This window comes from Odontomachus brunneus, unplaced genomic scaffold (assembly GCF_010583005.1).
Source record: "Odontomachus brunneus isolate Ranch 3 - 2012 unplaced genomic scaffold, Obru_v1 Obru_scaffold_093, whole genome shotgun sequence".
NCBI lineage: Eukaryota > Metazoa > Arthropoda > Insecta > Hymenoptera > Formicidae > Odontomachus > Odontomachus brunneus.
In genome coordinates this window covers 968,155-979,718 of record NW_022639543.1, presented here as the reverse complement: position 1 = coordinate 979,718, position 11,564 = coordinate 968,155, and the positions used below count along the sequence as shown (strand labels likewise).

The window sequence follows — 11,564 nt, the reverse complement described above, 5'->3', positions numbered from 1 at the left end:
CCGGACTAAAGCCCAAAAAAATAAGTCGGAATTCTTTTAACTAACATGTGACCTTCTTCTATCTTCTTTTATGATTTCGTCACGTTAATTTTACTGCTGTTTATTGATTATTAGAGTAAAAGAAAATTGACTATTTAATAGATTTACTCGATCGATTGCAAATATCATTTTATTTCAACGCATTTTGCAAAAGTTTTAACGTGTATTTTCATGTTTCTGACGTAACGAATCAAGATGGTCGCGACGAGAGACTTTAAGCTCCGCGATTTCATCACGCTGTGAAATTTTCCAGACTTTTGTTACTTTTAGTACGGGCAATTCATTCCCCGATTACATCGCGGCGAAGAATAATATTCCGCACGTGACATCCCAAGAGCGACATATGCATCGCTCCTACCGAGAGGGTACAGTTATCCCCGACGATTAGCAATATAAACGTAGATTTTGGGGGAGACAGGATTTCAAGCAAACTAAACACTCGACAGGTTACGTGCGCTATAGAAATATTTGTACCAAGGGACGTGCTATTTACTTATCATAGAAATGCGAATTAGGAAGATTTGTAGGATTGCAGTATAAGCCACGATGCACTCGGACGAGGAGCAAGCGTGTGTGTCGATGATACGTGGCCACTTTATGCTATTAATATTCCCAACACTTGAAGACTCTTACGCGCTTGATATAATCACCTCTCCTTATAACATACGTTCGCAAATTTTTCGTATCGAAGTCGATTCGCAAGTTCATGATGGAACAAAGATTACCGAAAACCGGGATGAAACGATCTTTGAGACGAGTGACGCGCGAATAACGCGCCGAGACTATAACTCCGTCCATGTGGATGGATTACCGCGAAGCGAAAATCGGAGATCTCGGTGACGACGCTTGGTGCCGTCGACGCCGGTAAATCTAGCGTATAACCGGGGAAAGGCAAAGGCACGGTAAGGTAAGGCAAGGCAAGGGCGGCGCGTTGGATGCTGCTGAACACACGCGCGCACAGAGGTGTGTATCGGCGGCGAGCCTGCGCGCAATCGGGGGCGAAGGGGCAGCTTTAGCAGAGTCGTCCCCGCGGTATCCAGGACGACGGCACGCAACGCCGCCCACAACCCCCGGGCTGTCTTGTCCGATGTGTTTGCTCGATGATTTTATACCAATTACGGCCTATCCCTGTGCCATTGCCTACACTACTGGCGTATCTCTACCGGCGCCGCCGCCGCCATTGCCGTGCTCGCGTGACTCTGTAACGGCACTTCCGCAACGGAAGCGACGGCCAAGTACCGCAGGAAAGACTGCGAGTATAGGGTCGTAGCTATCGATACTACCCGGTATCGGGAGGCATTGCTATCGGTAAGTACTCAAATATCGGTGCGTTCTTTTAAAATGTCAGTATCGAGAGCAGATCTGTTTCCTACAATATATTGCGAATTTTAAGTAATATTCATATCAAAATCGTGAGACACACGCCTGTTAATATCTTTATTTGGCATTTGCTGAACTTTACGATCAACGATTCTTTATACGATATTTTACTAAAATATCAACTTCTCATGGCAATCAATTGAGGAGCTTAAAAGCTTAATCTTTTCTTTTTACTCTCCTCTCTTTTTCAGTGAGATTAAACGCACAGAATAAAAGATGTACATAAATTAATATCATCGCTATGTGGAAAAACATTCAGAAAATATTTGATGTTTATACTGGAAAATAATCAATTATTTATTATGATTTTCTCTCTCTCTCTCTCTCTCTCTCTCTCTCGTGTACTTGTGAATATAAATATCGCACTGTAAATGAACTACTTTCGCTTGCGTTTCAATTTAGTTCTCATACATGTTACCCTGTTACCTTACTATTATGCTACCATATAATAAATATCGTAAACAGTAGATTCGTAAAAATTTACACAATTGCCCCAATCCGTCTGATATTCCTTCTGTGCGATATAAATAGTTACTTTTCAGTATATGTGTATCATCAGTTAACTTAATACGAGATTATCTTTGGTATATCGCACATTATTATAATTGTTATATAAATATCTATATATATTTGTATATGTTGTGGTTATATCAATTTACAAAAATAAAAACGTTATCGCGTGTCAAGTCGAAGACTAAGCGAGCCGAATTTAATTTTATCTTTTATTCATTAAAAAATACTGTCGCGGTATTAGGCATAATAACCGTGTAAAGTTTTCTTTGGACGGCCTCTCGATTCTTTTTTAATTTTGCAAATAGTGCAGTAATTTCAGAGCGCCGTGTATAATTTCGCTGCGATATAAAAGTACATATAGTGACATCTATACAATCCTCCTCGGTAAACTGTACCGGCGATTCGAGTGGTCGATAAGGTAAGCGGCAATCAAAATTGTACACACAGCATTAATGACACACGAATAAAGGAATCTTATTTGTATGTGTCATCTCTTCATCGAGATATTTTTCGTTATGCTTCACTGTTTAACTTCCACTTCGATAATTGGAGATGTTGCGCATCAATGAAAGATAATACAACTAAGAGAGTTGACTTCGTAGAATTGCAGCCTGATTTCCGTAGTCAAATTTTAACTTTTTACAAATTGTATTTCATGTCGCAGCCAAGTATCGTAAGCATGAAAATTTTCAGTATACTAAGGATTATTTTCACAAGAATCCCAACGATTGCAGGAAACTCGATTCTAACTCTAATTATTGTAATTGCGATAAAAAAAAAGATTGATCTCGATTATTAATCTTTCAATAAGTCAAGATTGCACATTTGGTACCATATTACAATAAGTTATACAACGAAAACCTGTAGACTTTGAAGGATAAATATATACACTCAACAACACATAACAATTCTTATAATGATTTAAACTAAAACGATAAATTACTTAATCATTATTCGATTTTATAATTGATGAATTGGCATGAGTAAACGCATCAGTGGCTTGACCGATTGTTACATGGAGTAGACGCGTCAATTTGATCGATGAGTTAGAATTTCGATCGAGCCTCGTGGTAAGTCCCATATTGGATGGAATTCTTGTTCTTGCCCAACTCCTCGTCGAAATTATTGGTCCCGCTATACATGGAAAAGCCACGACGAGACAGCAATTCTCCTGGCACGATCGTGGGATTGGTGTAACAAAAGTCCGCCATCATGTTTGTCTGCCTGTTTAGTTGGTTGGACCTAAATCAATTTTCAGCTTCAACCTCGGCGATCGATCGTAACGAGAGGAATAAGAATACACAGAGAAAAAGGTTCCTTTGGATCTAACATTTTCATTTGTTTGACCCAACAAAATAATTTTATGTCAAACAATTTTATATAATTTTTTTAGATTAAATTGTTGTTTGATGGAAAAACTGTTATTTAAAGGGCATTTTCCATGAAATAATATATTATTTGGTTATATTTTAAATTTTATTTTGTTAGACTAAATTATGTTATTTGATTGAAAAAAGAAAGAAAAAACTATTGTTTCAAATGTCTCGTCTTTCAATTTATTGTTTATATGAACCAACATAATATTTGCTTAAAAATCCAAGAACAATCATAATGTCATTGGTTCGCTAATGTACATTTTGTCAATATACTTTACATATCGACTGCTGTTCCATTGTTTTCAACAATTATCAGTAAACATGACACGAAAAGAACTTTTTTGGACTCTTGGAAGAATTATTATAAGCATAATGCTATATCGTCAGAATTAGTTAGAATATATGAATATTTGAATGAAAAATCTCGAGAAAGGACTCAAATTATCGAATTTTTTTTTTTTTAGTAAAATGGGAAAATATATTATATATATATATATATATATATATATATATTGAGTGAAACATTTTTCTTCTTTGGACCAAACAAAATTATTTGAAAAGCCAAACAATCGTATCTATTGATTAAAACACATTAGTTTTTTCCATTCTAATCATCAAATTTGTTTAAATGCAATAAATTTTATTAAAGAAATCCTTTTCTCTATGTGCGAACGAGATTACAATCGAAAATGTTTCATGGATATCACAACATTTACAACCGTAAGTAATATTGAAACTATGAGTAAGTATCTGAAGAAATCATGAAACGACACGTCAATTAAAAAGAATTCATACTTCCCCAGGTTCCGTGGCAAAGTGATTCAGAAGAAAAAGAGATATCTTTGAGACGTGATGGAAATTATACAAACGAAGGAAGGAGGGGTCGAGGGATAAATCTAAATCGACAACGCGAGCGAAGAACTCGCTACAGACTTACACGGAAATTGGAAATTACTCACGACCGAAATCAAGACGACTTCTTGTCAACAAAATTATTACCTTACATTCTTAAACGAGATAAGTTAAATGACCGCATCACGAGCAATAAAGATACGCTATCAATGATCTTGCCGTCGGTTAGGTGAGTCATAAATGAAACGTTTATATTTCAATTTTTACGATAGAAAAACGCGAAAAATTCTGCCAATCCGCAAGTGTGAATCACTTATTCGCCCTTTTTTCGCAGATGTACCGTCGAATAAACAAGTCGAATAATCTGAACTCACAGCGAAATGTCGAACTATCGTGTATTGTCGCTAATGTTGCCGATTTTTACATACAACAACTATCTATGGGCAATTGCATAAGTTTGAACTTGCTGCAGTAAACAGCTAGTAATTGATTGAGCTAGTATCTCGGTTGTCTTATATTGATCGATTCTTCGTTACTCGTATTTCATCGAATAGATTCTATAATCGAAGCAAAAACTGAATAATATCTCTTTTTATAAAGCAAAGTACGAGTAGTTTTATAAAAGGCATATGTCGAGATTACGTGGAAATATGTGAAAGAACTGTTTATTAGCAGACGTTCATCTTATGAAAACGTTACACGACGTTTCGATCGGACAGTAATATGTATTTAGCTAGAGTATGATTTAGCTGCGGAAATTTTGAAACATGTTACGCGAGCGCGGAGACACGCAGTACTCTCAGTTGTCGAAAGCATTTTCACCAAGGCAAAATATTACTCGTTTAAAAATGGTTCGTATTTAAAGCTGAATTTAAAGTTTAATCAATTTGAACGTCTATAACGATCGTATATTAATTCCTGATCTCGTGAAACATCAATTCGATTAATATTTACTAAAGTACTCCAATCTAAAGTAACAACAGAAAAATACCGTTCCGCTTAGAAAAGTGATTGCTTTTCTTCTTTCAAGTAATGGTTTGTCTTCAACAAAGTGTATTTTCTTGATAATAGTCTTAAAATATCACAAATTTGAGAAAAGTTCATTATCATGGACACAAAAAGAAGAGTATATTATCTTTCATTATAAAACTTTATCAAAGAAAAAGTTGGTTCAACTCTATGTAAAAGAGAGAGCAAGCACAAGAGTTTTTTTTTTAATTTATATTATTGACTGAAACGCTACAAAGAGCAACTAGGTTTTCGAATATATTTTAGGGGGAAAGTAAACTTGAATATTTTGACGTTTACAAGTGACATTTACTTGAGTGCAATATGTATTTTTCTGCGTGTATCACTAACGAAGCCTTCAATCGTCGCTTGGACAAGAACAAGCGATACTCACCCGTCCCGAGCTAATCGATTTACTTTCACAAATAGCACGATCACCAAAATGAAAAGAGCGATAAGCGCGACAGCGACGACACCACACGCAATGTAAAAATATAGCATCAAGTCATCGACAGGGTCCTAGAAAGAAGAATACAAAATCACTTTCTCCTTGGAAAAAAGAAAGGAAAGGGGAATGTTAAATCAATGTATAGCGAGTGATTCGAAGACTTCTCATCGATGCGAATCATGTTAATTGCGTCTATTTATCCACCTACAACGCCGATATTCGCTTCCTCAACGGATTTCGCAAAATCTACACTCGATTGTACTCGCAACAACTCCGACGTCAACATTGTTCGCGATTGCTACAACTTCAAGAATGAAACGCACATACCCCTCCGCGAGTCTCTGTTTACAAGGATTTTCCAGGAATTTATCTCATGAATATCTGTCTATCGCATGTTGCATCATTTGCACCATCCGGCCGCGCACATTTGCATCTCTAATAATGAGGTCTGTGAACGGACGCGATCGATTACGCTGTAGCGTATTGGAATCTATGTAAACACTTATATCTTCATTCTACTTGAGCAAAAAATCCGAAAGCAATTCGAAAATAAACGATCGATCGTTCTTTTTAGCGAGCTTCGAACTTCTCTGCTCAAATACTGTTCTTATCAAGGTAACTCTAAAGATTAATCTACAAGTATGCTCTTGTCATTCCTCATGGAATTATACAGCTATCGTCCATTAAAGAAATATTTGCTCACCGATACGGAGCTATTGACGCTCTATTCGAGATAATATAGCGGCTCTGAGAGTTCTGATTTTAGTAGAGCACCTGTATCTAATTCCAACACGAATAAAGTTATTTTAAACCGCGCAAATTACTCACGAGTTCTTTACACCGTAAACATCTACTGTAAGATATATCGCGCGTGTGCGACGGTAAAGACGTTTGATCGAGATTAACACGTGACACGAAATTAAATGCTTATCCGGACTCACACACGACACAAGCTAGATACAAGTTGAAAATTTACGTCGCAAGATACGCCGAATAGCAACTTCGCTTTATCGTAAAGTCTACGTTGAAGACATGATTTTTTTTCAACGATGTCGCATAAATGATCTACGACAAAGTATGCTGTATCACTGATAATACTTGAGCTAATTCCAAACGTTCGCGGCAAGAGACACGAGATGCAACTAAGAATTTCAATTAGGTTTCCGCAAGGAAAAACCTCGCGACTCCATGCATAGCACATATTCACGCGAACGACTCGCCAATTCGGTCAAGGATCGGATCATTCGAGATATGTAAACACCGAAAGTGGGAGAAACTATTATGTACTTACCATCGTGAGTATATCGAGCAGTAGAATGCACGAACACACACCTTGCACGCGCGCGCAAGTCGTCCCGTGTAAGATGTCGTGCGCTTGCTCAAGATATCAAGATATCAGTGCGTTATCGCGATCGTCCGCGTATCTTTCGTAGCACAATGACATCGTAGATCCCAAAATATTCCGAGTACTCCTCATGGAGCTCTACTTGCGCTCGCCGAACATTCCGAAATGAAATATTGGGTTCTCTCGATTTCGACTCGAGAGACCTTGTGAGGATTCACGACAATCCGTTCATCTGTGGCGAAGGTAATAGAGGAAATCGAGATGCCTCAAGAGAGAAAACTGGGGGAGAGGGAGAGACAGAGAGGGATAGAGTGAGGAAAGAGAGAGACTTGGCCGCAACTTTTTCGTTATCGGTGCGATTAACGATACCAAGGGACGATCTGCGTCGTTCTTGTACGACAGGTGTGGGAAAGTCAAACGAGTACTAAGCGACGTCGTCGAGAGCTTGGTAAAGTAAAGCGATGTAACAGTGCCAGCTAAGCAATGCTGGACGCTGATAAACCCCTCCAAAGCGATCGGTGTATGGCGCGGGGATGCGTGTGCCTCGCACAGCGCAGCTCACCTTTGTGCTCATTTACGAGATGCATCTTTGTCGTGTGCCGCGTCGCGTCGCAAATATTTGCTGGCAAATTTGGTTGTCGATATCGTTATTGTTATGCATTCGATTGACATGAATGTTGATGCTGTGCAATGATATGTAACATTTGCCTGAATATCTAAGAGAAGATTTGATCGTGAAGATATTGGTAATATCGCGAGAGAAAGAAGAAAGTAAACAATTAACTAATGCTACATTTTATACAGTTAACAATAATATTGATTGTTCCCGTTTACTAGCGTCAATAAATTTTAACGCCTGCCCGTGACTGTCTTTTTTTCGTCCTCCATTGTACAAAAATAATTTGCTTAATGCAGATCCCATAACGCGAATATGCTTCTTCTGCCAATCTCTTAACTTATACGATTATTTTTCAGTATCTGTTGCGTTATTTAATCGTCATATAATTAGTTAATTTGTAATTTTGTATTCCAGTATATAAATACTATTTTTATAATGCTTGTGCGTACAAAATATACACAGAGAGAACAATTTGGTTGAATCAGATAAACACTTCTTTGGAATAATTCAAACAAATTTTTTGATTCAGCGGACAAAATTTTTTTGACGCAACAGAAATATTTATTTGCGGTTTAGTTCCAAAGAAATATTTTTGTTGTGTTAACCAAATAATTTGTTTGGACTATTCCAAAGAAACACTTATTTGATTCAATAAATCGTTTTCTTTGTGTATATGTTGTTATTTACGTATTTGATGATATAACGTTCTCTCTCTAACCAAGTTTGTATGTCTCTCTTTTCAGCACTATCTTGGATCAATTCGTGCTTGTTTATATAAAGTAAATCTTATTTAGTAGGTCATGAGTACAAAAGTTATTATTTTTAGGTTACAGAGAGAACTACTATTTATGTATACAAATATATCTCAAAAATACACTTAATGTGACACGTCATTTTTTCCCATAATTTCTCTTTTATTAGATAGTCTTTATAATTCTTATTATTCTTGTTATGAATATAACACAAGTAATTATACGTTTATCTAACATATCCACAAATTTACATATATTGTCGTGCCTCAAATATATCGGATTTTGATATGTATAATCCATGTCGAATATTATTATTTCTCTTGTCCCGAAGAGCAAAAATATTTCACTTACTCCGATTTCATTCTCTCTTACACAAACGGGAGAAACGAAATTACCGCCAAATACAGGTAATCACTGTTTTTCTATTGGTTGACCGTAAGGCATCATTCGTAAAAATCCAGCTTGCCGAATTTTTTGTGGTTATGATTACGGTCTTAAAGTTTTTCACTTGCATTGCTCCATTTGATTGTATGTGTTGAAAATTTACGGAATTAATTTTACGGTTAAGACTTTTTCACATGCAAAGGCTTTAACTCTCCATATATAATCACATTTTTGGGATATAAAGTACAATTTAGGTCTGTCCAGGAAACTTTAAGTTTGCCTTAATTTTGTTGAAAATCAATATTATTTCTTTTCCAGGAATGTATAAAAGCTTCAGATGAGATAGTAGTGTGAATAGCGTGATAAAATTAAAATCTACAGCCAGACTAAGACTATTTTGAAATAAATGGAAAAAATTCCTTAAGTCAAATGCTATACTCGATGCACAATAAACAGCAAGTATTAGTAATGTAACATCACCGTTATGTCACACACAATAATGCAACTATTGTTACATAACACTATATATATTCTGTAACAGTTACATTGTTGCGTGGGGCATTATAACATCAATATTACTGATATTTGATGTTTATTGAGTGATATATAGTATATACTATCGATTACAAAATCAAACCTCATTTGTTCCAAAATTTTATTCGGCGGATAGCACTCAATTGACCAATTATGATGAAGAAATCTTAATTATCTTTGTTTTAATTGGTCAATTAAATGCTATTTTACTCGTTAGATAGAGTTTTGGAACGCAACTCTGCTGAGTTGCAGGGAATATCGTCGGCGTTTTGTATAAAAATGGATATCGAAATATATATGCAAGAGTAGAAAACAAATACACGTGGGATTCGCCCGTAAATTCTATTCAAACTTTTCAACTCGTTCGCAATAATCTAGCAACAATGTAAAAATGTCCACATTATTTACTCTTCTTTTATAAAATTTGTCTTCTTTTTAGATGAGTAAAATAAAGATATTCCGTTAATTTTACCCTTAAACTTTAAGTGACTGTTATTTCTATTTGTGTGTAATTGAAAGAATGATATGTAATAAGTAGTTGACGTACAGGTACTCTTAATGTCTGACCAGTCAGACATTCTCTGCATATAATATATAAATCTCTCATATGTCAATGAGAGTAACATTACTATCATTCTTCTCTGCAAAAGTATGCAGACTTGAGAACCAATACAGTAGGTAAGGAAGGGACATTTCAAGACTCACGTATAAGTAGTAAGGAAGTGGAGGGGTGGATCCAAAAGGACAGAACCACAGACCTCTTCTGGTACCATCTCGTATATGATGACTTAAAAAGGCAGCCAGTATTATCCAAGAAGACTGTTCTAACTCTGGAGAATGGAAAATACCGGAAAGTAGGATGAGAAGTAGCCACAGGATAAAGGGAACTGTAGTACAGTGTAGGAATGGTCGCTTCTCCAAATGCGTAGCATCCTGAAATAATACGGTGAAGTCAGAGTTTTAGAAAACAATATATATATATATATATATATATATATATATATATATATATATATATATATATCTCTTTTAATTTGTACATATTCAACTAATATCAATTAATATCAACAGTGACATTATATCAATTAACACCAATTAAATTAATTAATATAATGTTACTATTACTGTTTATTGTTTAATGTTACTGTTAGTGTTTACTGTATATTAGCAAATATTTTGTATTTGTGTTGAAATTGATCCATGTGGAAATAGATAAATAGTGTTGCTTGTTAACATATTTGTGTTAAATTAACAGAAAAACATAAATATTGAATAGAATGGATATAGAATGGAAATTGGAACATGTGAAATATGTTAAATTTAGTACAAAATTTTTTGCAGCAGAGTATATATATGCATACTTCCACACTATTTTTGTCTAAAAAATTCATATTCTTTATAACTATTCTCATCATGATTTACTGACTTCATCAATTTCTTAATCGCAATATCGTTTTCAAACATTTATTTATATTACGGCATCAAACATATATTCATCACTCACATGGATATGCCAACTGTGCGCCGCAATAAAATGATCCAGATCAATGAAGGATGCCAGTAGGAAACAAGAAAATATAGCGTTCAGGTTACGCACGAAGGATTTTCGCGACAGGACAATAATCAGCGTCCACGTAAGACCGCCTATCACTGCGTGTGTTGCATTGTCAAATACCGCGCGCTGCGCCTCGCTTTTACCGTACTTGAGGCCGAGGTCGCCAAGCATCGAACAAGCGCCGATTGCGCACGTCAAAACCGCGCGTAACCAAATCTCACGTTTGCAACACATCGCGCAAACCTCGCTCACCGAAATTGCTCGGTGATATCGTCGACTCGATATCGTGACGTCATATTGCACACGAGCATTTTTAAAGTACGAAGATTGCAAATTAAATGTTACTGTCGATTTCCGCCATCTTGACTATACTTGTGGTCTATTCTTTTTAATTGTACTAAAGGTCGATTGTTTCAATCTCTTGTGCCCGTCTTCACCAATGGTGACATCAGCTGATTTCAGCCAGAGAGAGGTAGGATTGGGCAAGTAAAATACTTAATGTAAATTCATTGAACTCAATAACATACTGGGGTTCAGATTCCTTACCGGGGTGCACTCGAGAGCGTCCCGATTGACCACGGTACTATTGGACACAACCAACCGATGCAAAGAATTATTTAGTGAATTACTAGGTCGAACTAATCATTATAGGCTGCGTTCGGAAACATCACTCTCTCGTGTGTTTTCGTGATTTTAGTGGGAAAGTAGTGGGGGTATCGTGTGTCGAGTAGGGATGGGCGATACAGTAGAAAGTATTCA

General features: G+C 36.2%; 2 protein-coding genes across 2 annotated transcripts; both read right to left on the bottom strand.

The window, feature by feature from the left end:
* Window positions 1–1,695: 1,695 nt before the first annotated feature.
* Window positions 1,696–8,101, bottom strand: LOC116848331. Its single transcript, XM_032824286.1, has 3 exons — window positions 6,908–8,101; window positions 5,563–5,687; window positions 1,696–3,174 (listed from the first exon to the last, which is right to left on the bottom strand). The coding sequence occupies exons 1-3, from the start codon at window positions 6,908–6,910 to the stop codon at window positions 2,979–2,981; spliced, it is 324 nt and encodes a 107-aa protein (XP_032680177.1). The 5' UTR covers window positions 6,911–8,101; the 3' UTR covers window positions 1,696–2,978.
* A 372-nt stretch (window positions 8,102–8,473) lies between these two features.
* On the bottom strand, window positions 8,474–11,382 carry LOC116848330 (transmembrane protein 267). Its single transcript, XM_032824285.1, has 2 exons — window positions 10,755–11,382; window positions 8,474–10,183 (listed from the first exon to the last, which is right to left on the bottom strand). Exons 1-2 carry the CDS (start codon window positions 11,037–11,039, stop codon window positions 9,854–9,856), a joined length of 615 nt encoding a protein of 204 aa, XP_032680176.1. The 5' UTR covers window positions 11,040–11,382; the 3' UTR covers window positions 8,474–9,853.
* Window positions 11,383–11,564: the final 182 nt, after the last annotated feature.